At 42.1% G+C, this 27,577-nt stretch overlaps 1 protein-coding gene across 3 annotated transcripts in view; it reads right to left on the bottom strand.

The window, feature by feature from the left end:
• Positions 1-10,580: 10,580 nt before the first annotated feature.
• KIAA0319L (KIAA0319 like) overlaps positions 10,581-27,577 on the bottom strand; it is an 89,856-nt gene continuing 72,859 nt past the window's right edge. For all 3 annotated transcript variants that reach the window (XM_066575000.1, XM_066575001.1, XM_066575002.1), the window contains exons 16-22: positions 27,232-27,370; positions 23,680-23,839; positions 19,190-19,332; positions 17,777-17,899; positions 15,449-15,539; positions 14,358-14,452; positions 10,581-11,393 (exon numbers count right to left, since the gene is read on the bottom strand). In XM_066575000.1, coding sequence (XP_066431097.1) covers positions 11,206-11,393; positions 14,358-14,452; positions 15,449-15,539; positions 17,777-17,899; positions 19,190-19,332; positions 23,680-23,839; positions 27,232-27,370 — 939 coding nt within the window. In that variant the 3' untranslated portion in view covers positions 10,581-11,205. The remainder of the gene's footprint in view (positions 11,394-14,357; positions 14,453-15,448; positions 15,540-17,776; positions 17,900-19,189; positions 19,333-23,679; positions 23,840-27,231; positions 27,371-27,577) is intronic.

Here is a 27,577-nt window from a genome sequence, read left to right as displayed (position 1 = left end):
GGTGAGGGCAAGCAGGTTAAAATGTTTGGTGGTGAAGAGATTATGGATAGTTGGGAGTTTGATGCATGCGGATTGGAAGTTCCAAAGGGCGCATTTGAATGGGGCAGGGGGGGCATTTTGGTAGGGAGCAGTATGGGGCGGGCCTGGATTGGGGGATATATCCCCTGCGGATATGAGTAGCAGGGAAGCGATGGTGAGCACGTTGTTAGGTGATTTGTGTGGGTGGCTGAGGTGTTTCTTGGCGGTATGTGGGGGTTGGAGGCGTCTGAGGAAGTTGAACAGTGCATGGGAGCCATGCATGGGTGAGGAGAGGAGGGAAGGGCTGATGTGGATGGAGTGTGTTGGGGCTGGGTGTTGGAAGAAAGTATTAAAGCTTGAGAGAGGGATAGTGATGGAGATCAGTGCAAAGAAGAAATTATTTTCATCTAGGCTTTGGACGGTTGTGGATTTTACCTGTCTCCTGCTCTGTCAAGCTGCACTGTAAAACTGCATCATTCGACAGCATAAGACACTTGATTCTCGACACTTAGTGCTGGACATTATAGGCTTTACAAATACATCATTCAGATAATGTACCTTTTGAAATCTTTTTCCCCTTATTGCATCCACAGTATTGTAAAAAACAGATTGTTATCAATCCTTCGAGGTTTCGAAGCCTCTAAGTACTTCTAAAATTACTTGATGAACACATAGAGTATGGAGTACTTTCACCTTAGAATTTCTTGTAATTTGGAAGAAAGAAAGTAACATAGTATTTTGATTCATATTAAAGTTTGACACCACTTTAGGGTAAAACAATGGGCCTAGATATAAAGGCCCAATAATACACAACGATTATCGCTCAAAATTTGTTCAAACGACTGCAAATGAGTGATAATTGTTGCGTGTAAATGCTACCATTGTGCACTTTTTGTCTGAATGATAATTTTAAGGTGAACTTAAACTTCATTGCTCAGGTGCAGAGAGATAAAGTATCTCTCAACAGACCACATGCTGTGTTCTCCACGGGAGTCGTGAGATTACATTGTATTCTTCCGGCAGCCCCGACGAGAACAATGCAGCTGTGTGCAGTGCCCAGCTCCCAGAGGCCCTTTTACATGCAAATGAAAATGATAAAATGTTAATGGACATTAGTGTCCATTAACACTTTATGCAAAATGATCACTAAAACTTTCAATCTGTCAATTGTTTGAAAAACTTTCTTTGCGTGTAAATAAGTCTTAAGATAATAGATAATCTAGTGCAGTCAAATATGGTTCTCTCATTAAAAACACTTGCATATCCCCACTTCTTATAGATGTAGCTATTGCGACTAGAAAGGCCCCCTCCCAAGAAAGAAACTTTAAGCTTGCTCTGACAAAATTTCAAATGGATGTTTGGATGAGCCATTTAGAACTAAATTAGAGTCCCAAGGAGGAATGACAGACTGAGCAGCATAGCCAATTGTTGCAAATTTAATGCATCCGCAAACATGCTCCTTTATTACTCCAAGATAAAAGATAATAAAGGAGCATCTTTGCGGATGCATTACATTTGCAGCACTCGGCTATACTGCTCAGTCTATCTATCCCATGAGGTGCATTTTGGTCTCTGGAGTTGCGTCCTCGATACATGTAATCTATGCCTCACACCATAGGTGCTATTTTTTTGAGTGGTGCTGTTCCATTTATATTGTCCAAGGAGGAATGACATCAAATACCCTTGGTCTAATTTTGGCAGCAGCCTTTAAGATTTTTTTAAGCTATGTTCTGCTAAGTCCTGATAAAATAAAGGCCACATGCAAACGAGCGGAAAGGATTCTGCATGCCAATGACTTTGCGGAAGAGCCGCGGGTCGAACAGCTTCCATTGACTTCAACGGAAGCAGGTGTACAGAAAACGCACCGAAATGGAGCATGCTGCGACTTTTTTTCTCCGACCGTGTGCGTGGAAGAATCACTTTTACATTGCATACTATGGTCGGAAATTGCTGTGGATCCCACGAGGAGACACCCGCTGCGAAATCTGCAGCAAAAATCTGCCCGTGTGCTTTCGGCCAAACACTCAGGGTCAAAACCTGAACTATCAGTGTACTGGGTTTCTGTCCCTTCTCCAATCTACTTTGAAGCAAACTAAGGATTTTGCTGATGTCATGTTGTAATGGGTCTGGAGGACTTCATGCAGACCAAGTTCCAAAAGCTTTTCCATATCTTGTTATAAACCAGACCATAGGGCTGGGTTCACATGGGGCGTAATTACCGCAGAATTTCCATGCAGACTTTCTGCATGGAAATTCCAACATGCAGCTTTTTATTAGGGGATTTGCCAGCAAAGTCGATGAGATTTGCAAAAATCTCGTCCAAACGCTGCAGTCGATCCATTGTGGCCAAGCGGTGCTGAAATTGACATGCCGCAGGGAATTCAAAGACGCGACATGTGAATTCTTTCTCCGTTTCCGCGGTGGCTGCTCTCTTTTTTATGGGGAGAGATGTCTGCAGCAGAATGCAGGCGACAAAGCCGCTGCAAAATCCGCGGCAAAGGCCGCGGTTTTCGAAGCTACATTTCTCTTGCTGTCATTTCGCGGGATTTCGGTCCCGTATGACCCCAGCCTAAGACAAAGTCTCTGAGGGTTTGGGTGTAGAATAGGCCCCTGAAATAATAAATTCGGTATATCTGGTTCAGGTTGCTTAACAGGCTGAACCAGCTCCTCTTTGGCCACCAAGGTGCTATAAGAATCAGCTTCACTTTTTCTGAATTTACCTTTTGTAGAATCCTTAAAAGTAGAGGCAGAGGTGGAAATGCATTGGCTAGCCGGAAAGTCCATCTGTGACACAAGGTATCTACTTCTAGAGAGTTTTCCTAACGATTTAGGGAAGAAAAAAAAGTTTTTGCATTCCTTTGTGTCACAAACAGGTCTACCTCTCGGGGTCCTGAGATAACTTTTGTATGATTTGATGAAACACTGCATCGTTTAGACACCATTCTCCCATATGTACTATTTACCTGCTCAGATAGTCTGCTTGTATATTGCTTGTACCTTTGTACGATGTAATGCTGCTAGCAAAAGCAGATGAGATTCTGCCCAGCAAAATATTTCCTTGGATAGAACTAGATGATTTCTTTTTCTGGTTCTTCCTTGATGTCTTAGATGGACAACTGTAGTTATATTGTCTAAATACAATATTAAATGAGAGAACTTTAATTAGTTGTTTTGCTACTTTTAGGGATTCCAGGACTGTCTTCAATTCTCAGAAGTTTGAGGTTTGATTTTGAACTTCCTTGTTCCAAGTGCCCTAAAAATATTTCTGAGCCACTGCTGCACCACAACCTGATTTGCTCACAGCTATGATGATGGTTACCACAGGATGTGGGTTCCAGAAAACTCCTCTTTTTGCCAAGGTTGCAGTTTTTTCCGCAACCACTTTGAAAACCTTGGCAAAATTGTGTGTGTTTTTCCAGATGCATCTTTTAGGGCACCTCAACCAGCCTGTCCTAGGGTCATCCTTGGATTACTGCCACATATTTTACATCAGATTTTTCCAATGAAGAAATAATTCACAAACACTGTCTGTGTGTTAATTTTTCTGAGCCAACAGTAGTATAGTTTGAGTGTATTCTAGGAAAAAATCCCATTGTACATGCTCAAGTACCCTAATACTATAATAGCTGAACATATGCCAAAAGAACGTAGATGCCAAATTATGCCAAAAAATGTAGAATGCATTTGGTCAGGATCCTGCAACCAACCAGAAAACTGCCAGATGTATTCCAAAAGCACTTTTGGCATAGATATGCCCCATAGAAGTCTATAGACACTGTAAAGTATAAGGCCTTAGTCAGACGGGCGTTTTTTGCCGCGATTTGCGCATGCGCATGCGTCCGGTGATTTTATAAAACCATTGCTTTGCAATGGTATCGGACACATGAGCGCTTTTTATGCGCTCGTCCGATAAATTATAGAACAGAAATCGCAGATCGCACCTATCTGCGATCTGCGATTCCTGTTCTCTTCTCTATATGCGCTCAATGGGGCCGGCGGCAGCAGCGCCGACCCCATTGAGAACATATAGAAGACAAATCAATCTTCTCTGCCACAGCTGTAACAGCTGTGGCAGAGAAGAACGATGTTTGCCTATTGAATTCAATGGAGCCGGCAATACAGCCGCCTCCATTGAAAGCAATGGGCTGCCGGCGAGCGCAGGATGAATTGTCGGGAAGGGCTTAAATATATAAGCCCTTCCCTGCAATTCATCCAGAAAAGTGTTAAAATAAAAAATGTATACATACTCACCTGCTCCCGGCAGCCGGAGTTCCGTGCGGCCGTACTGCAGTGGGTGTGAAGGGGGTGTGAGTCAGACCTGTCCCCTGATTGGCTCAGCGCTGTATAGGTTGCGGGTTGCCACATTCTCCATCATATCTGCTTGGTATGCATAATTCATGAGATTCAATAAATGCAAGAGCATCTCGCCACATAACAGTGGGAGCCAGACCCATAGCATGTAAGCAAGCGGGGCTGTGGTAAATTCTGTGTATAAATATAGGTAAGGTAAAGTCCCCTGGTGCAAGCACTGAGTCATGACTGACTCCTAGGGGGACGTCATATTGTGACGTTTTCTTGGCAGACTGTTTTTGCGGGGTGGTTTGCCAATGTTAGTTAACTTTTACTCCCCCAGCAAGCTGCGTACTCATTTTACTGATCTTAGAAGGCTGAGTAAACCTTGAGCCAGCTACCTGAACCAAGCTTGGATCGAACCAGCAACCTTCAGGTTGTGAGCGAGAGCTTAGGACTGCATTTCTGCTGCCTTAATACTCTGCACGTTAATAGTGTCTCGCTACCTGTATATCCAAATAAGTTGTCCCATCCACCCAATTCAACAAGGCTGTTATAAAGAGCAAAGCCACCGGTGGTTTGACTGCCAAGAGATAGGTCTTATCCGAACTATAATCCGAGAGTAGGGCCGGGCTCATACGGCTGTAAAATGCTGTGTTTTACAGCTGTGGCTCCAGCAGTGACCTGGCACACTTGTACGTATGGCAGCGAAAAATTTTACTGCATCTAACAGCATATCTTACGCATGGTGTCTTGCACATTCAAACAGTTTTTTCTTTCTTTTGCTAATATTTTCTGTTGCAGAGCACGTAATTGCTTATGGACGCGCATATATATGTGCCTATAAAGAACAATGGGCTCTCACGTGCGTATGTACGCTGCAAAATAGAGCATGCTGCATTCTTTTGTGCACTCACGTACTACACAATTCTGACATGCTAATGTAAGTGGAACTGAGTAAGGCAGTGTAATTGATTGCCTGCAAATTACCGAGTATCACACGGGCGTACAGCGCACACATAATATGCGATAATCATGCACCCTAAAGGCCAAAAAAAAAGCATGAAAAATGGACTATACTGAAGTCCTGTATGTCCTCTGGGTCCTGCAGAAAAAGGAGTGTCATCAGCATACAACGCAATGCTTCATAATTATTCAGTTTAAACCCAACCCCTGTGGAGGACGCATGCACTTCAATTGTGAGAGGCTTCATATCTACAGTGAAAAGAGCTGGGGACAGGGGGGCAGCCCTGCCATGTATCGCTAATCAGAAAGAATCATGCGGAGTGTTAGCACTAGCTACCAGAAAGCTATAGAGAATCTGCACCCACTTTATGAAGACAGGCCTAAACCCAAGTCGGGCCCTCACCACCCACAAGTACTTCTACTCCAGTGAATCAAAGGCTTTAGGTCAATGAACACAAGAGCTCGCTTCCCACTGTTAGACTGCACATGTGTGAGATTGGGAAAAAGATGCTCAACATTCATATCTGTACTTTTATCAGGCATAAAGCCAGATTGGTCAGTGTGTAGAATTTCTTTAAGGACAGAATTAATTAAGATTTTGGCCAATAATTTAACATCATTATCAAGAAGGAAAATGGGGCAGTAGGAACAAGTGTATTAGGTCCTTTCTGAGTTTAGGAATGAGAAATATCAGAGCCTCTTGCATGATGTTGATGGTGAATTTTGGCTGCAAAATGGAATTGTAAAGCACAAGAAGTGTGGGTGCCAAGAATTCCAAATTCTTTTTATACCACTCAATGGGAAATCTTTCAGAGCTGAGAGACTTCCTATAGGGAAAGGGCTGAAGGGCAGCTATCGCTTCCTCACAAAGCCCCCCACCTAAATAGATTGCACTATCCTTGGATAGTTTTGGGAAAGAAATAGCAATAAATAAGCCTTTCGTTGTTCTGAGCAATCCAGACTAGAAGCATACAACTCGGCATAGAAGGAGGTGAATGCCTGATTAAGCAACTCTAGATCATTCACTATGGTGTCACTGGTACTGCAGATCGCTACAATTGAGAGCAATGTGCCATCTTCCCTGGCCAAATATGCAAGCACAGGACCATTTTTATTCCCTTGGCCAAAGATTTGATGCTGAGTGTAAAGGAGTTTTTCTGCATTCAATGAGCAGTAGTTTATATTCCCATTGCAACAGAGGACGGAAGTAAGGGCCATTTAGATGCAACGATTATCGCTCAAAAGCCATCTATTGAGCGATAATCGTTGTGTGCAAATGTGCCCATCTTTCAATTTTCTGCTAACCGATGGACTTCAGTTCGGCTTGAAATCCATCATTCAGCAGAACAGCTGATAAGAACTGCACGCTGTGTTCCACCCGGGGGCTGCTGATCACATTGTCTTAGCTGTAATCAGCATGGCAGAACAAAGTGAATTTATTCAGAGGACAGCTGGCGGTCCTCTGAATAAATTCAGCTCCCAACGGCTCACACGCTACTAATTGGTACTAAAAGCCATTAGTACCAATTAGTAGATTATGCAAAATGATCACTCAAAAGCCATCTTTGAGTGATCATCTTTGTGTCTAAATGCACCTTAAGTATCTGGAGATGGGCTTAATGTGTAGTTAAGCCACATTTAGACACAACGATTATCGCTCAAAAGCCTTTTCAGCGATAATCTTTGTGTCTAAATGTGCCCATCTTTAAGTTTTCTGCTGAACGACTTATCAGTTCTGCTTGAAAACCCTCTTTCAGCAGAACAGCTGACTGCGCTCTGCCAGTGGAGAACTGATAACAGCCGATAACATTGTTACAGCTGTTCTCAGTTCTGGCAGACAGAACAGCTGATTAGCAGGACCACAGCTGTGTCTACTGTCCATGGTGCTGAATTCTCCAAGGGGAGCACATGGCTGAACAATACAGCTAATTACAGAGCTCAGACCTCCTGCGGAGTTCTGTAACAGCTCCCAGAAGCTTATTTGCATGCAAATGAAGCTAAGTACTACTTGCTATTAGTACTTATTAGTACTTTTATGCAAAAGCGATCGCTGATTTTTCAATCTTTTGAAAGATATATGTTTGTGTAAATGGACCTTTAGCCTCTACCTCTGAAAGGCAGCACTCTAGAGCGAACTGGACACTTTGTAGAGATCTCCAGTGCTCAGATATAAAAGAAGTAAACAACCCTCCATTAAAGGCCTGCCATATAATGGACTCAGAGACTGACTCTTGATTGGCCTCCCAATACATCTCTGCCTCCTGCACAGCGTACTCATATGTTGATCCAGCCACAGAGTACAACTTCCTTTCACCCCAAAATGAAGGACCAATTAGAGTTGCAAGTGATCCAAAATACCTATACATGACAATAAATACCTTAGGGAGCCAAAACGTAGATTAATACTAAAGAAGGCAAGGAAATGGAAAGACAGTAATAGGCGGTATCATGCGAGTGTCTTACATGCCACATCTCTTGTAACAAATAAGAGGCCCATCCTGGTAAAGGGGAAACTGAGGGATTTGCTAGCGTAAGGCGGGCACATACTGGGTCCATGGTGAGGCTAAAGTCACCCATCATTACCACTGGTACCGGTTCAAGGAAGACTACCGGGGTTATCACATCATGGAGAACCTGGAGATCAGCAGGATGGGGGGGGGGGGGGGGGGGGCAGGTAAAGATTACCTAGCGTGAGAAGCTGAAAGTACCTTGAAGAATAATAGTTATATAATCAGTTTTGAAAATATGGCTCAAATTTCAATTTCTTCAATTACCTTAACCCCTAGTAAAATAGTGGTAACAGCCAAGGACCAAAGGCAAAAAATAGATTAGAAGGAGACGAGGAAAGAGGGGCGTAAACACATAGGGGGAGTGAAGGGATGGGTGGGGGAATTAGGGCTGTATTTATTATCATGTACTTATATCTGACTTGGAATATTAGTATGGACCCTTCTATTTTCCAAGTCGAATAGGTCAATAGTTTAGATATGAATATGTGTGGAGTGGCCCCTAGTGGCGTAGCTCAGGCTGGCGATGGGTACGATCCATGCAGAATAGGGGTGAGAAGGAATCTGATCCGTAGCTCTCCTTAAGAAGAAATTCAAGATATTCACAGGGGCTTCTCCCCTCAGCCCCCTCCAGCAGCTCTACTAATATTATACCTGCACGAGCGATTCTTCAGGTCATCTAATTTCCTTTGTTGTGCAGTAGAGGTGAGTCAAGGACTTGTACCTGAGCTCTAAGTTGCGTGACTGCATCCTCTAGGTGAGACATGAGTTTTCACTGCAGTAGTGCATTTGCACAGTGACTGGACATCCGCACGTAGCATAAAGTCAGACTGCAAGGCATTGATCTATTCATTAAGCACGGATCGTGATTCTACTATGGCTTTGATGACATCCTTAAATGGTTGGACTAGCTGCAGAAGGTGTAGCAGACAGACGCATAAGGGGACCCCTGAGACTCACTGGCAGCAATAGGCTGAGTGTCGGCCCTGGCACAGGACCGTGCAAATTGCTGCAGCTTTGTAGGGGGCATATCGACATAAAAAATACACACTGGTTAGAGGAGCACAGAAATAGGAGCAAGTGTAATGGCAGGATGGAGCTTATTTAATATCACAATAAAAAGTTCTACATTTAACACATCAGTAGACAGGCCAAAGGCCAGATCATGTCACTCCACATCCACTAGAGAATAGGGATATCAGATGTGTCAGAAATCCTGTGAGCTAGATTTGCTGCAGAACTAGAAATGTCCACTTGGTGGTGACAGTGAGCCACTGCTCCTTACACAGGCTATAGAGTTACACAGCCCTGAGAGAGTTTCTTTAAGGAATAGGTTCTGTGAGCCACCATGTAAGTGGCAGAGGAGAGGATGAGGAGAATAGGGCACCACCCAGCACTCCACAGATGGCCGCAGATACAGGAGGATCAGCTGCCAGAGGCTCAGATGCACTGCCTCCACCAGAGAAGTACCAGCGCTGCAGGGAGGGCAACAACAACCCTGTCAGAAGATCCCAGCTAAGAGCGCCTCTCCCAAGATGGCTGCTACAGGAGTTCGGGGCTCAGGTGGAAGCCTATAAAGTTTAATCTCACCAGAGGAGGGCTCTGAGTCCCAGGAAAGCGCCCAATGGCAGGAGCTGACAGACTGAGGATCCAAGGACCCGGATACAGTACAGTACAGTAGAGCAAAGTGGTAAGTAGCAGGAGCCTCGGGTAGTCCACTGCAACAGTTGTGTGCAGGGATGTAGCGGGAGGGATGAGAGCGCAGGGAGCAGTAAATGGCAGCACTGGGACATAGCTAGTGATTGTACCTGTGATGTTAGTCAGCCAGGTTCCGCTGTCACCAGGCCTATGGTTAGATAGTTTTGGAGGTCTCGCACCTCTGCTTGTGACTCTACCCATGCTAGGAGGGAGCTGGGGGATCTGACTGTAATGTATCCGTGGTACTATCAGGGGACGGTAGTGGCATCAGGGCAATGCACCAGGCAAGGGTGCAGGCCATCGGGGGAAGTGGCACATATTTTTCACGCACCTAATACAGACAGCTTAAACAGCATTGATTTGCATTGAATTTTATGTAAGTGAAAAAAAAAAATAAAATCACACCATATTACGGACCAAAATTGCCCATTGATGTCTATGGGATTATGTAAACATGCAGTAAATGATTATACATGCATGTTCAGTGTATATTTATGCATGAAAGCAGGAGAAATTAATGGGAACTTCTTGTGTTTTTTCTTTTTTGGCAACCAAGAAAAACGCAGTGAATATGTGTGCAAAAGAAAAATGCAAGAAGGCCAAAGTGATGCAGTAAATATGCACATCTTCGGCCTGTGAAAACGCTACTTAATTCACGGACTGAAACTGCATACACCCGTGTGAATGATGCCTAACTAACTACTCTTTAAAATAGCTATGGAGCTCTATGCACTATGATGATGTTAAGCATCAAGCTTCCTACCTTGGAGGGTAACTGGAGTGCTGGGTAGGGGTGGCAGACCTGCGCAACCACCTATGAGCTGCTGAACAGAGAGGTGAGTGCCAGAGCTCAGAATCAAACATGGTACCTGCGCCTGTGCTGGCGCCCTACCCTCTGCCAAGTGCTAGCTACGTCCTCTGGATAAAAAGGACAGCGGATCCTTTTGTGTCCAGATCTCATCGTGAGCCACATAAAATGACATGGTTGCCCAAATTCAGCCTGGGGGCCTTGAGTTTGACGCATGTGATCTAGTGACTGCCTACAGCACTGAAATAGGTGGGTTTGCTGTTAAGCATTTATTAGAACAGAAATAAAGCATGTCACTCATCTTTTGACTTTATTGAACTTCATCCAGTGTTATAAGGTTATTTTGTCTCAATAAACCAAGTCCGTTTTCCCAGTGTATTTCCTTCAGATTCACCGATGGTTCAGAACAGTGAAAACACAAGAGCCAAAATAACTTTTCTAGAAAAGTAAGTTATAAAATGAACAAGCAAGATGTTTTGTTTTAGCCTGTAAGAAAAGGAAGAGAGGTTGGGCTGTAGAATATGCCCAGTGCTATTCACATTTATCCTTCATTGCCAGTGAGAACGTGGCGCAGTAGTGCATTTATACTTGATTACATTGAATAGTGTGGCTCACTCTTGGGGGTTGTTCACCCAAGAAACTGTGCAGAACAAACATTAAATTACAGAGTTAAAAAAACCTATTAGCATAAATCCAGTAGTATTCCCAAAGAAAAATTCCACTTCAAGTATGTCCAGCCTCAGAGCTCCGAGAAGAGCAAAGGAGTTGATATTTCTACTAAAATATCCATTTCTTTAAAAGCAGTTCAAGGTAGCAGCTTTGTCCACAGCGTAAACCAGCAGTAGTGAAGAGGACAGTGGGACAACTGGCACTATCCTGCGAAATGTAAAATTAATTCCAGTGTCAAAAGAGTCTATGCTATAACAACTCCTCTCTTTGGTTTTTGTTTTTGTGAGAGGCTTGTCCATTACGTAAGGAACCGTTCTGAGGCCTGAGGAGTTTGCCTTTCTCACGATCAGACCACGTGTAAGCATTGTCGTCGCTGTCCAGCTCGGATTCTGAATGCATCAAACTTGTATTCTGGGCTGGAGATTTCAATTTGACACCTAATAGAAAGAAGAGAATATTCAAATACATGTCATTGCAACATATATTACTTTAAAAGCCGAATATAGAAGCAGGAAGCCCCTAAATACACACGTGAATTCACTAGAATAACATTATTGGAACAGCAACAAGTGATCAAAAGCTTTATATTTTCTGTATTACTAGATGTCTCAATCTGGAATTTGTAATAACTTAGAGGTGTCATATCACGTAAGGCATTTATGGCATATTACTGTCCGACCACTGTGACGATGTGGTCAAAACACAAAGTGGAAGAATGTATGAAGTGGGGTACCACAAGGCTCTGACCTAGGCCCAGTGTTGTTCAACATTTTTATAAATGGTCTGGAGGAGGGAAATGATGGGAAACTGATCAAATTTGCCAACAACACAAAGCTAGGAGTGATTGCTAACTCTAGGGAAGATAGAGTATTCAAAAAGATCTAGAAAAGCTTGTACTGTGGGCGGCGACTAACAGAATGGTATTTAACAAGGAGAAATGCAAAGTCCTACATCTGGGCAAGAAAAATTAAAAAAAGCACATACAGAATGGGAGGAATTGGGCTAAGCAGCAGCACATGTGAAAAAGACTGGGGTATACTAATAGATCATAGACTGAACATGAGTGAACAATGTGATGCAGCAGGCAAAAAGGCAAACACAATTCTGGGATGTATTAAGAGAAGCATAGAGTCTAGATCACGTGAGGTCATTATCACCCTCAACTCTCCCTTTGTCAGACCTCATTTGGAATACTGTGTCCAGTTCTGGGCATCCCACTTTAAAAAAAGACAGAGAAACTGGAGCAAGTTCAGAGAAGAGTTACCAAGATGGTGAGCGGTCTGCAGATCATGTCCTATAAGGAACGGTTAAAGGATCTGGGAATGTTTAGCTTGCAAAAAAGAAGGCTGAGAGACTCAATAGCTGTCTACAAATATCTGAAGGGCTGTCACAGTGCAGAGGGATCAGCCCTATTATCAGTTGTACAAGGAAAGACTAAAAGCAATGGGATGAAACTGAAAGGGAGGAGACACAGATTAGATATTAGGGAAAGGTTTCTGACAGTGAGGGTGATCAATGAGTGGAACAGGTTACCACAGGAGGTGGCGAGTTCCCCTGCAATGGAAGTGTTCAAACAAAGGCTGGACAAATATCTGTCTGTGATGATTTAGTGAATCCTGCACTGAGCAGGGGGTTGGACCCCATGACCCTCGAGGTCCCCTCAAACTCTACCATTCTAGGAGTCTATGAAAACCCAATGGCTGCAGTCGACGCCACTCAGCTTTTTTTCACAGACTTTAAAAGTATATTTGGCAGAATATATAGCTGCTAAAAGCCATGCAGAGTTAAGATGGTATGTCACTTTGCTAGTTCAAGCATAGTAACATAGTATGTTAGGTTGAATGAAGACAATGTCCATCTAGTTCAGCCTATTTCCACCCTCTAGTTGATCCAGAGGAAGGCAAAAACCCCAAGAGGCAGAAGCCAATTAGCCTATTTGGGGGAAAATTCCTTCCTGACTCCATAATGTCAATCAGAATAATCCCTGGATCAACCTTTGATAGTTCCTACCTGACTCCAAGACCCGGAACTACAAACCTGCTGCTCACCTAATGTCTATATCCTGTAATATCATAGCGCTCTAGAAAGGAATCTAGTCCCCTCTTAAACTCCTCTATGGATTTTGCCAGCACCATGTCCTCAGGCAGAGAGCTCCACAGTCTCACTGCTCTTACAGTAAAGAACCCCCTTCTGTGTTGGTGATGAAACCTGCTTTCTTCTAAACGTAGCGGATGCCCTCTTGTTACCGACTAGCGACGGTGGCCCAATCAGAGTACGAACCATTTATTACCACCCTCTGCTTCCTTACTCTGAGCAAGTTCTTTACCCAGATACACGTTTTCACCCAGTCCAGATGATGGGTCATATCTCAGTGGTCATATCTCCATCAATCAGAAATTGATGGCATATCCCAGTACTATTTCATCAATGCTCCAAGTGAGAAAATGGCATCTGCAGCAAAACCACCATCTGTGAAAGAACTTTAAAGTTACTTCACTTTCAGCTGATTTCTGCTAGCTCATTGATACGTGGCTTAAAATAGTATTTGTGGGAGTCCATGACGCCAGGCGCATTCATAGCATGCTAAGCTGGGCCAGGCAACAGTCATTTTATCGTAGACTGTACTTGGGAAGAGACATGTTGCATGAACAATCGAAAACATGGCTTCAAAGGCAAGTGATTTCCTATAGCGCCACTTATGAAAGACTATTTGTGGTAGAAATATAATAGAGTATTAAAAAAAAAAAAACAACCCTTCAAAGTGAAGACTCACCCTTGTTGAAAGTACTCCTTTATCAGGCAAATACATGAGGAGCGAGTGATTTTCTAACCTCTTTAGAACAGAGCAATTTTTAGTCTTTGCGTCACAGAAGTCTGAGAGCCCCAACTTTTACATTTTCCTTGGCAATGCACCTATATAAGGACTTGTTTTTTTCCAGAATGTTATAACTCTATTATAATATATTGATTTTATTTTTGGAGGGATGTGGGGAGGGGAATAGAAGGAAATAAGCTCTGCAATTGGTTTCATTTTCACAGCATTCACCATGTGGTATGACATGTTACCCTTATTCTGTGTGCCAGTGCTATTATGGTGTTACCAAATTTATATTGTTTTTGTTTTACCACTTTTGCACAAGCATTAGCTTACAGTACCGATTTCTCCGAACTTCAGCCAGTAGAGCAACAGTTCCTCAACAATTTGCTGACAGCAAGTCTATCTGTCTCCCTGTTCTTCTCATTAACAGAATACAAGTCACCTTCCCTATCTCTCTGACTGCTCCGGCTCCTAATGGGTGGAATTTGGGCAACTGCTCATAATACAATTCCTTATCATCAAAATAGCTCCCAAAGGTGAAACCTCACGTAGAATCTCTATTATCTTCCAATTATATAATTACCAGCTTTCATGTTTGATTTCAGCTCCATGCTTTCTTGGTCATCTGTAGCCTCCAGCATTTTATATCTACTCTTTCGTTTTGGCTTTCCCTTTTTCCTGTAAACATAACAAATAAATAAACTACATTAGTTCATTATCGCTATATAACATTTTAGTTTATTAGTATTAATAACATATCTGTATAGCACGTGTAGAGGTGTTGTGACTTTGCCATAGTCACACCATTCTGTCTTCTGCTAATTTAATAGTTACATGAAATTAAAGAGAAAGGATGTAATGATATGTTATATACGGTGTTCTCCACTAGGAGTCTCCCTGCTTGTATATTGGTATTGGAACGTGTTGGTTGTAGGTCCCAGATGTGTAATGGCAGATATCATCCTCATACAGTAAAATGTCTGCTACCAACCACTGCATGCAGAAGCATCTAGAAGAACTGACAGAACAAGGGCTATGGCGCAGGCTGCAGAGAAATGCTGTAAACAAGGAGGAGCCTGCATCACATCTTCAAAAACAAAAAAGAAGAAACTGTGTGACCCTTATGAGGATTGTCTCGCTCAATGATTTATAGCTCTTCCTAAGATACACACATACAACTAGCATTCATTGAGTTAAGGTGCGTATACGTATTAAAATGGAAGATTTCAACCAAAACGATTGGTGAAATTTAACAATAAATGATCATTCTGACGGACCAAAAACAGACGGCCATCGTCTGGAAAACAGTAATCGGTGTTCAAAAAACATTTTTTGTCTGTCTTTCAATCATTAATGATTTTTCTTTGGCAGAATGTTCCCTTAAAGATTGTTCATCCATAGCCAGTGTCATTGAACATGTGCGGCCAGTCTGAACAGCTGTGGTAGCCAATATGGACTACAATGTACATGGCTGTGTCTCCCAAACGATCAACAGTTGTTCAATCATCTATCATGTAATGTGTATGGCCGCCTGCAGACGGCCCTCCGGATTCATAAACCCAGACTAAACAGTGGTTCCATTCAGTAAATTACACACTAAAGTAAATATTTTCTCGTTAACACTGAATGACAGTATATTAACAAAAGTAATGGGCAAATGGAGCCATCACTTGCCTTCTACAGCAACAGATTGTGCACCAGACTAGTAGTCCCAAAGCCACCACACACAGGAAGCTTGTGATGATCACATACAGTACACTCCAATCTGCAAGGAAATAGAAAAAGACAGTTGTAATTCTAGCATTAAGACATTATGAACTGCGTATCAAGGGGGTTGGCCCATAAACAGCACTTATCACCTAGCTACAGTGTATGGGACTGATGGAGATGGAGTACAACACTCAACTATCTCTGTCAGTCCCATAGACAATGAATGGAGAAGTAGAGCACATGTGTGCTCACAGCTACATTTACACAAGAAACTCAGAACCCTGTTGTGATAGGTGGGGGTCCCAGTGGTCACACTGCCAGCAATCATTCACTCATCACCTAACCTTTGGATAAGTGATAAATGTTTATCAGCCAATAGGTTTAAATAGCTATTAACCCCTTAGTGACCAAGCCTGTTCGCGCCTTAGTGATGGAGCCAAATTTTAGAAATCTGTCATGTATCACTTTAACATAAAATAACTCAGTAAAGCTTTTGCATATCCAAGTGATTCTGACATTGCTCTTTAGCAACATATTTGTCTATTTTTACTACCTATATGAAGTACGATAGAATACGTGTATATTTATTAAAAGCCCCAAAATTTTTTCGTATTTTCAACTGCAATATGTCAAATATGTGCAAACATACTGCAGACATTTTTGATAAAATATATATTTCCATCTGTTTACTTTATTCTGGAAGCAATTAACATTTTGAGGAACACTTTGTTTTCCTGCACCAAGCTAACATTGCAAAGGCTCATAGATGTCACAATGATAAATACCACCACAAATGACCCCAATTTTAAAAAATACACATTTTAGTGTATTCACTGAGGGGGGTCAGGAGTATTTTGAACGCCTTTTTTCCAGGAGATAATGCAATTTAGAGGAGAAAAAATAAAATTCCATATCTTTCCAAATATGTCATTTTAAAGACAGGTATTTTTTTATAGTGTGCATGAAAATAAGGATTTGCACGCCGTAATGGATACCTGTTTGTCCTGTGTTCAGAAACATACCCATTGTGGCCCTAATCTTATATCTGTATGCACAATGGGGCCCAAACTGAAAGGAGCAGCCGGTGACTTTCAGAACAGACATTATGCTTGAAGGTGTTTTTGGCCCTATTGCATATTTGTAGAGCTCATGAGCGACCAAAACTATGGAGAACCCCCACAAATGACACCATTTAAAAAAATAGACCCCTTAACGAATTTATCTAGGGGTCTACTGCGTATTTTGACCCCACAGTTTTTGAATGAATCTAAGCAAAGCAGAAGGAAAAAAATATGATTGTTATTTTTTTTGGCAATCGTGTCATTTTAAAAACAGTTTATTTGTACAGCACACATATAAATGAAGACTTTCACCCCAAAATGGATCCTCCTGTTTGTCGAGTGTTCAGAAACATACTACTGTAGCTCCAGTCTGCTTACTGGACACATGGATAGGCCTGTAATGGAGAAACTCCTCTGGCTTTCTGGCCTTTGACTTCCTAAATATGCCCCCCCCATCCCACCTCCGCGCCCTTTTTTGGCGTTCCCTAAATCTTGGACAAAAGTAATAATATAAACTGTGTGATATGTCTGAAAACAGGGGTAATTACAGAGGCCCACTTGAGATGGGCACATGGGGCAATAAAATCGAATATCCCCCCTCCTCCCATGTTTTTTTAGGGGGCATTTCTTGACCTCAGTGGCAGGGATAGGGTGTAAAAAGTGGCGCTCTGTGAGGCTTTGTAAGCTTGCTGAGGTGCGGCGGTGTCAAAACAGAAGGTGTTCAATAAGCCTCTCCTGGAACTGCAGGAAGGCGAGCGTTCCTGGGACTTCTTGTAAATTACCTAAGAGTACATAAGAGTGCACTTACTTTTGTAATTAGCACTGAATAATCGAGTTGTGACCCCTTTACTTTTCCTAGTTAGGACCTAAAGAATGCTTCTGCCAAATTTCATGTTTGTACGACACCGGAAAGTTAGAGAATTAGTGGCGAGTCAGTCAGTCAGTGAGGCCTTTTACCTTTACCTATATGTATATAGACTAGTTCATGGGTCTAACTAACAGGATAACAGAAATCACAAACTGCTTGAGAACCCATCAGCAGTGGAACTGTATAAGGGGAAGTTAGTGATCACTGCAGACTATGGAGAAGAGAGACTTAAGAGTGCAGGGAAGAAAAAGGAAAGGAATAGTAGCTAGTATAGATATTTTATTTCTTCACATAATTCTAGCTATTGGCAATCAAAGTCCCAGCAAAATGATTTTGGTATACAAATGTAAAAAAGAAACTTACCACAGTTGCTCTCAGCATCACCAAACTGACGACGTATGAAGTTCTCCATCCAGAAGGGGTCACAGACACAGCGTTTGGTGACAGAATTACAGTGCCCATGCATAGAACAATTTAACTGACATGCTAAAATGGAAAGATAGTTTATGTATAAAACACAGCTGCAACGTGTATACAACAACAAAAACACACTATAGCATACTGCCAAAACTGCTTTAGATTGCTGAAGAAAATTGCTGATGTCAAGGATTCTCCATCTACAATCAGCCGTGTATCAACCTTTAGGATATACATCAATATAATAACTAATGAAAAAAAGACAAACTGAACCACTGCAAATAAATAACCAGTTGTTAAAAAGTGTATAACTATTTTCTGTCAAGATGGTGGTTGTGCTGCTGCTGAAAACAAGCTAAAAGCTTTTACTCTACGAAGAGACCCTTTCATTATGTGACTACTAGAGATGAGCGAGTATACTCGCTAAAGGCAATTGCTCGAGCGAGCATTGCCTTTGGCGAATACCTGCCCGCTCGAGACTGAAGGTTCGGGTGCCGGCGGTGGGCACGGAGCTGCGGGGAGGAATGGAGGGGAGATCTCTCTCTCCCTCTCTCCCCCCGCTCCCTCCTGCTGACAGCCGCTACTCACCGCTCCCCTGCGCCGGCACCCGAACCTTCAGTCTCGAGCAGGCAGGTACTCGCCAAAGGCAATGCTCGCTCGAGCAATTGCCTTTAGCGAGTATACTCGCTCATCTCTAGTGACTACTGAATAAAAATTACTGCTCCAACTTGTAGATATTGGATTTGATGTGATTAGATTCCTACCTATTCAGATGGCTGGGCTGTTACATTTTGCATGCATGAACTGGAGGGCTTTTCATCACTCTGTAATTATGATGCCGTAAGGAAGCCACACTTCTTACCAGGCACATAGTAAAATGAGATCTACTGTGCTGCTATACTAAGCATCAACACATTCCTGCACAGGTAAATATGTGTCCTCTGATACGGGCAGGGTGGGATTCTGCTGTGGTCACCTGCATACGGAATCCGACCCGCCCATGGACATGAGGCCTAAGGGAGCGTAATAATGGTCGTTCAAAAGAATCATTGGATCATGTGAATTTGAACAATCCTGCAGTGTAAACACAGCCAACGATTGAAGACGAATGATAAATTTGTTCTCTTCTTGTTCTTCGTTAATTTTCTTCAAGCATACAAATCATTGTTCACTGGTTCACAACTCACTGCGTGTAAACCGTAATGGTTCAGTCATTCACATTTACTGGTACAGAGAATGTGAACAACTGAATGATCAAACAGACAAAATGTAAACGATTTATCTGTCTGTATAAACTGGTGAATGAGCAAACGTGAAAACAGCCCCATAATGTTTAAAAAGAGTCAAGTGCTCACTTACTGAATGTATCAATCTCAAGAGCTTTAAAGATAAGGAAATCATTTTGCTGCTTCCGTAGCTCATTGCGAAGCGCACAGGCAACCTGGTATCCTTTCATCACCAAGTGAGGGGGCTGATTCTTGACATAGAAAACCACTTTAGTGCTGAAAAGTATATAAAGAATAATGCCAAATGAGAAATCAAAATGTCAAAATCCAAACAGTATGAGATTTATTACAGTGATGGTAAAAAGTACAAAGTGCTAAAAGAAAGAACACAAACATTCGGGCAGATTCACAAATACTGTCTAATGGTCACACCGTGTAAACTTAATCCCCAAGTGACGAAGCCCATTTGCGCCTTAACAAACAACTAAAAACTAATTTTTTTAGGGTTATCGGGGGGGAGGGGGGAATTCTGCCATTTGTGTTTCGGATTTCATATTCACGGCGTTCAATCTGCATAATAATAAGTAGCGTGATAACATTATTCTCTGGGTCAGCATCATTTTGGTGATACCAATTTTATACAGTTTTTTATGTTTTGCTATTTTTGTACATAAAAAACACCTTTTTTTTATTTTTTTTTAAAGATCTGCTTTTGTGTTGCCGTATTTCAGGAGACATATCATTTTTATTTTTCCATCGACAGAGCTCTACAAGGACTTATTTCCACGGGCGTTTTACCCATCTGGCAAAGACTGCGTATGGGCAGCAAGTGTACTTTGCATGACCGTGTATCTCAAGCTAGTGGCCATGCGCAGTGTGACTGTCTTTTTTTTTTTTAAATTCCCCGCTCGGTTTCATAGCGGGGTTGCGTATGAAGCGCTGCTCGTATTCAATCTATTGCGTATGAACAGCATTGCATGTATACAAAAGTATAGAGCTGACGGTGCGTGGTACACCGAGAAACAGAGCAGGTTGCAATCTATTTCTCACACAATGAAAATGCGCCTCTGGACATGAGTCCTAAGATAGAGGCAGGACCAACAAAATCTGCAATTCTGGCATGCTTCTTATTTTTAACAGTGTTCTCTGTGTAGCATAAATAATATTTTAAATTAATTATACAGTGTGGTACTGCCAATACTAAATTTATATAGGCTTTTTTTTTAGTAACTTTAAATTTTTTTAAATGTATTTTTTGTTTATCGCTGCATTCAAAGACCCCCTAACATTTTTCTTTTTTTGTTAACAGTGCTGTGAAAGGGTTTTTATTTTGCGGGGTAAGTTGCACTTTTTAAGCCTTTCCAATCCAATTTGTATCCTGGTTTTCCTAGGGGGACTTACTCTTTTTCTGCTGTTATACAATGGCGCTAAATGCTTTCTAAAGCCAGTACTGCATGAGGTGACACATTGGATAGGCTCCGACAGCAGAGAGGCTGGCAATATGCAGGAAGAGAACCTTGACGGGGGTCTTCCAAAATCGGAGCTGTACAGCCTTTAATCATAATGTCTTCAGAGGTCAGACAGTGGACTGGAAAGGGTTAATGGTACCATTTGTTGATCCATGCAATATTTTGATCACTTTCAATTCTGTTTTTTATGAGGTGAGATAGGCAATACTAGCTAATTTCATCATGTTTTTTGTATTTTTTTTTCATGATGTGCACTATGCGGGTTAGCTGGAAACAATTTTTAAGGTATGACCCCACAAAGCGTTTGCCGCATGGCTGTAAGATTCAGTTACAGTAGCTTCAGCTCACTAATGATTTAAGTGATTACTGACTATTCAAGGCTAATGGATGTGTAGTTTTAGGCAAACCACACAGATACTAAGCATAAACAGCCCATTAGTGAGCTGTAGCTAGCAGCCATTCAGGTGCACAGCACCTAGATGGCGAACACTTCATGGGACCACAGCATAGACAAAACTTATAGTTAATGACCATAAAACCACTTTGGATTGTTAACTATGACCAGCTTTAGATACCAGTCCATAATCAGTTTGACTGTGGAACATTCCAGAGCAGTCTGCCGGGGGTGGTCAGACAGCGTACCTGCTTCTGGAGGTGAAGCAGTATCCCTCTGGTAGCATCAGTATACGGACTCGAGCCATGTTGAAGGAGAGGCCCAGAAAATTTGGACATTGCAAGGGAAAGAGGAAGGACTTAGTGTGGATGAAGATCCAACCGTATCTAGACAAAGTATCCAGAGTAATGCAAACCAGAAACCAGCTCCTCTGCAGACGCTCCCAGACAAGGGCTGGCTGGAAACCAGAACTGATGAACACAAATATGGAGAAAGTCCAGCCTTAAAAGCTTGTATAGACCTTAGGATTAAGGGCAACATGTTTGTCTAAAACATGTAAGACGGCAGATGTCCTTTGTTCCTTTATGTCTTCCTGGATCATTTATTAAAGACTGAAAACTTTTAACCCAATGCTAGACTTTCTCTATTTTAAAGTGTCCAGAGTTGTATGAAATTGCCAGGAAGACAGACTGCGTATCGCCCAAGCTAAGGCCTTGGCCCTTGGAAGAGATCTCGGTAGCTTAGAGCATAAGAAGCGATTGGGAGGTTGGGTGGAGAATTCTATAGCATAGCCCAAAGAGACAACCTATTGAACCCAGGCGTCTGAGACATTGGCATGGCAGGTCTCCCTGACCAAGAAAGTCGCCCCCAAACCCTGGATATATCGGAGGGGGACCACCTATCAAGAGGAGGGTATAGTAGAGGGCGACCTTGAGAGCTGTGGTCGTGGATGCCAGGTTTTGGGCTTGAAAGAGGGCCCTCATTTTAGGCTATGTGATGCTCTTCTGCTGAGGCCCGGGGACTAGGGAGTGAGCAAAAAAGAATGAAACAGAGATATTTTCCTCTGAGTAACTCCTGCCAGCCTATTCTGTGGTAGATAGGAACCTTTACCACCGGTGCCATCAGAGATGATCTTGTCCAGTCTGGTGCCGAAAAGCCTCATGCCAACGGAGGGGAGATTTCTCTGAGACCTTTTAGAGGATGCATATGCGGGAAACGAGAATGACCATCTTGTGCGAGAACGCCTACCTCTCTTTTGTGGCCTGCCACGGGAGAAGCCCTGTAATATGGAGTCGCCACAGTCAGATATATCCTAAAAAGGTGCACTAGACATATAGTCCAACTTATGCAGAATCGCCTTGGATGTCAGAGCATGGGAGTACTCCGGTGTTAAAAAAGAATGAACACTATGGCTGGTGAGCTATGTACAAGTTAAGGCTTAAATGTGTCTGCTTTTCTTTGTAGGTTGGGCAGACAACAGAATGGTTAGCTCTGCTATCTTCACCCGCCTCAGTGAGGTAACATGGAGAGTCCTGCCTCCCTGTTATTCCCCAAGTCCAGATGACGCTTAAAGACCGGTGAGAAAATAGGTCTGCCTTCTATGGACACTAAGCTAAAATTGATTAAACTTGGTGCCTGCAGGGGGCATACAGCCAAGCAGGAGGAGTCAACACTTTTTTCTACTTTATGTCCGCCACCTAATGGCAGTAGCTATGCCAATGGTCAAAGCTGTGTCTCCTAATGATACCAACGAGAAAGACTAGTTTTGTAGAACAGCATTCATTAATGTGCCCCTTTTACTTTTTAGTGTATTTTGCTGTGGAAATAAACATGCTTGCCAAATTCCTGCTTATACCTTGAATTCATAACCAAACTAAATTGCACAACTGAATAAGGCAAGAAACAAGTGTGCCGTTAGGCAATCTTCCATATCAGTACCTTCCTATAAGGTCACAAAAATATGAATGCTTCCTTTCAGAAACCGTGCAACTCTTTTCCATGGGTTGTGTCTAATATCGCAGCTCTGCCTCTTTGAAGTAAAAGGGACTGTGCTACAATATCAGACATGGACAGAAGAAACCTAACCTCACAACTGACAACTTATTAGTGGTTTTGAATCCAGAGATCCCAGATTCTATCAGCTAGTCATTAAGGATGCTGGATAATTTATGATTCAACATAATTAATTCTACCAAGAGCAATTGAGGACAGGAGGACACTTGACATGGGTTGCAAACTTTAGTATTTTAGCTAAAATTTCAACTAATACCTCACTATTTAAGGGGCTGTACATCAGTATTGTGCACCTCTGCAATCTCCTCCCATATAGCATTTTGCTATTCTGCAAGCTGCTGGAAATTGGTGCTGGTACCGGCCCTTGTATCTCTGTATCAATGAGTATAGGCGCTTTCTGGGATCTTTCAAGAGCACTTTTTGATGGCAAAAACATGTGCACTCACATGAACTTCTATTGTATGTTGCCATATTCCCCAAGGAGCATCATGTTGTATTTGTCATTATTCAGTCTGCATTTCATTAGTAAATTTACACTCTCTTTCCAAATACTTTTTAATAGACTTCATAAATTTTTCAATGCAACTACACAAGAATTCTGTCTTAATCTGTCTTATCGATGTGCCATTGTGTTAGGAGTGAAGTAGTCTAATCACCCCAGTTTCATGTAAAATATGGCTTCCCAAATAATTTTTTACATAAACACCAAATATCCCACAATAAAAGTGGAAAGGAAGCAGGATATACCTTTTTTCTGTATACTGCTGGATCTTCTGCACAGTGATGTCGGAATCTAAAACCCCTAGAAGAACCCCAATCTGGCGCATGAACATCCCCTTCTGTCTTTCAGTTAGCTCGCTGACACTCACGTCCAGAATCATCTCCACCAGGTTACTCTTCATGAGGTCTTAAGAATAAAAGCAAATTCCAAGTTGGAACTAGAGGAAAACTACTACAAAATAATAATGGTGTAATAATAATAAAGCGGTCCCTCAATTTACAATATTAATTTATTCTGGAACAACCATTTTAAGTGGAAATTACTGTACCAACAAACTATAGATCTATGGAAGACTTGTAACTGGTTCCATAGTCTCCAAAAAGCAAGTTCTGACATATAACAGTTAACGCCCATTTAGACAGGACGAATGTCGGGCAAATGATGCCCGACAATTGTTCCTGCACATATGCGATATCGTACTGCTGCACGGGAGCGAGTACCGCTGGCTTACAGCGGGGCAGCTGGAGGACAATCGTCCTGTCTAAATAGGCCTTTAGAAATAGCTCCTGAAAGATGTAAATCACTTTCTATGTGGAGGACAGGGTCCAACATATATCCAGTGTACTATAGAGAGGCACTACAAGACAGACAATCCGTACATGCACTTCAGTAATACAGGGGTTTTGCTAGTGAAATTTCCATGCTGATTGGCTGGATTTTCCAGTACAGTGCATGTGCCACAGGACCAGCTGTCTGTGACATTTGATGTTGAACTTGATTTCAAGTTAAAATGGACCATGAAAGTGTATAGGGGCTGCCTCTGAAAAGTTATGAAGATATGGGGCGGTTGGTGCTCAACTCCCTTGATTCTCTTTAATATACAGTACATGGGTAGCATTTCTAACACTAAAGCCTGAAATTATGTGCCTTGATGTACCGTATATTGCGGCGTATAAGGTGACGGGGCATATAAGACGACCCCCCCAACTGTCACCTTATACGCCGGGAATACAGTGGAGCAAAACAAAAAATCATTACTCACCTCCCCCGGCGTTCTGCGGCGCTGCTGCAGGATGTCGCTCCCTCCTGGTCCCCGGCAGAGCATTGCTTTCTGGACGCAGGGCTTGAAATCCCCGCCTCCAGAAAACACACGTGCCTTCAGCCAATCACAGCCATTCAATGATGTCATTGAATGGCTGTGATTGGCTGACAGTGTGTGTTAGCCAATCACAGTATTAGCTTTCTGGAGGCGGGGATTTCAAGCCCTGCGTCCAGAAAGCAATGCTCTCCCGGGGACCAGGAGGGTGTGACAGCCTGCAGCAGCGCCGCAGAACGCCGGGGGAGGTGAGTAATGATTTTTTTTTTTGTTCCACTGTATTTTTTTTGTATTACCGGTGTATAAGACGACCCCCGACTTCAGAGCAGATTTTTCGGGGTTCAAAAGTCATCTTATACGCCAGTATATACGGTATATGCAATTCTCTGTCTGCTATGCTATTGCTAAAAATGTATGGACAACGCAATCGTTTTTTTATTGTTACTTTCATTGATAAGTCTGTAAACAATTCTTCAATAAAATGAGTTGAAAAAGTTAGGTAAAGAAACTCTGCACATTGTTGCATTTCACAATTTAAAGCTACATCCAAAGTAAAATTCTGAATTCTACTCCTTTTCTATGACTAGTGTGCAGTGCAGTTAGGGAACAAAAAACTGTATTCAGAATGTACACTTACTGTAAAAAAAAATCATATATATAGAATTATTAGCATGTCCAGCTAATTTTAGTTATGGCAATGAATCATTAACTGAAGACCATTGGAACAGATCATGTTGCGATTATTAGTAAATAGAACTGAAATTAGGGGGACGTAATGTAGCTTTACAATGTATTTGGAAAGTCTTTAGACCCTTACACTTTTTTACATTTTGTTAAGTTGTGGCCTTGTGCAAATTAAAAACAAAATTCAAGTTTTCCCCCATCATTTTGCACTCAGTACCCCAAAATGAGATCGTGAAAACAGAATCTTCAAAATCTTAGTTTTTCATTTTTTTCCAAATTTATAAAGATTTTTGACTGACATAACTATTCACACCCTGTACTCTGTGCTTAGTCGAAGCCTCCAGTTGATTCCACAAGGTTTGCACACCTGGATTTGGGGATTTTCTGCCATTCTTCTCTGCAGATCCTCTCACGCTCTGTCAGGTTGGATAGGGACTATCGGTGGAGAACCATTTTCAGGCTTCTTCAGAAATTTTTGTTTGGGTTAGAGTCAGGGCTCTGTCTAAGCCGCTCAAAGACATTCACATAGTTGTCCCTAGGCCACTCCTGTGTTGTCTTGGCTGTGTGCTTAGGGTTATTGTCTTGTTGGAAGGTGAACCTTCTGCCCAGTCTGAGGTCCCTTGCGCTCTGGATCAGTTTTTAATTAAGAAGATGTCTGTACTTTGCACCATTTGGCTTTCCATCAATCCTGACCAGTTTCCCCTGTCCCATCCACTAAAAATTACCCCCAAAAGCATGAGGTTTCCACCACTGTGCTTAACTGTATGCTGATGGTATTGGGCAGGTAATAAGCATTGCCTGGTTTTCTCCAGACATAACGTTTAGAATTGAGGCCAAAAAGTTCAATCTTGGCTTCATCAGACAAGAGAATCTTCTTTCTCACAGTATGAAAGTCCTTTAGGTGCTTTTTTGACAAACTCCAGGTGTGCTTTCATGTGTATTTTACTGAGGGGAAGCATCACTCTACCATAAAGCCCAGAATCATAGAGTGCTGCAGTGATGGTTGAGATTCAAGAAGTTTCTCCTATCTGCACACAGGATCTATGGAGCCCAGCCAGAAACACCATTGGGTTCTACTTAGTTCGGTGGGTCAGCCAGCTCTAGGATGAGTCCTGGTTGTTCCAAACTTCTTCCATGTAAGAATTATGGAGGCTGCTGTACTCTTGGAAACTTTCAATGCAGCAGAAATTTTTTTGTAGCCTTCTCCAGATCTGTGCCTCTACACAATCCTGTCTCTCAACTCTACAGCCAGTTTTTTCCTGGCTTGGCTTGGGCTCTGATATGCATTATGAGCTGTGACAATGTATATAGACAGGGGTTTGTCCTTAAATTTATGTCCAATAAACTGAAGTTACCACAGGTGGACTCCAATCAAGGTTTACAAATATCTCAAAAGATAAGCAGAGAAATTGGAAGCCCCAGAGCTAAAGTTCAAGGGTCGTACCAAAGGGTCTGAATACTTTTGTCAATGCAAAAGGATAGATTTAATTTTTTTTAAATTTACAAAAATTTATAACATTGTTATAAACTTGATTTTTCTTTTAAATTTGCACAAGCCCACAACATTAAAAAAGAAAAAAAACAGGAAAGGGTCTGAAGACTTTCCAAACACATTGTATATTGCTGCGTTACAGACAGAAGTTTTCATCCTGTCTTCTTTCAGATTAAAGCTTGGTAACGGCCAGCACAGAAAGCTGTAGAAAAAATAAGACCCACTCATAAAACAATGACTGTCAGGACCAGGATTTTAAAGATATTATTATATAGTTTTTATTCATAGTCTCAGGACATCACTCACCCGGCTTCACTTCTATAGTAGCCCTGTCATCAGCACTCTCCCCTTTGGCATCCGTCACCTTCAAGTGAAAGGTGTAGGTTCCTTCAACAAGGTTAGACAGAAACAGGACTGCATGATGCTCAGAGTTATTCAACACTTCCTGCAAAGAGAAAGAAAAAAAAAATCTGTGAAGCTTAGCGATTGCAACATCACCATCTTTTCCGCAATGTCACCTTGCAATGCAATGCCTCACTTGAGAAATGTGGAAGACCAGTCAAACAGTAGCTTGAGGAAGGTCAATTTGACCGAAACGTTGCTACTCTTTTTTTGTAATGGGGTAATAAAGCATTTTTGTATCTTTCTACAT

Source organism: Eleutherodactylus coqui, chromosome 1 (genome assembly GCF_035609145.1).
Source record: "Eleutherodactylus coqui strain aEleCoq1 chromosome 1, aEleCoq1.hap1, whole genome shotgun sequence".
In the NCBI taxonomy this organism is placed as follows: domain Eukaryota; kingdom Metazoa; phylum Chordata; class Amphibia; order Anura; family Eleutherodactylidae; genus Eleutherodactylus; species Eleutherodactylus coqui.
The sequence above is the reverse complement of the archived record's forward strand: the minus strand, read 5'-3'. Positions and strand labels throughout refer to the sequence as shown.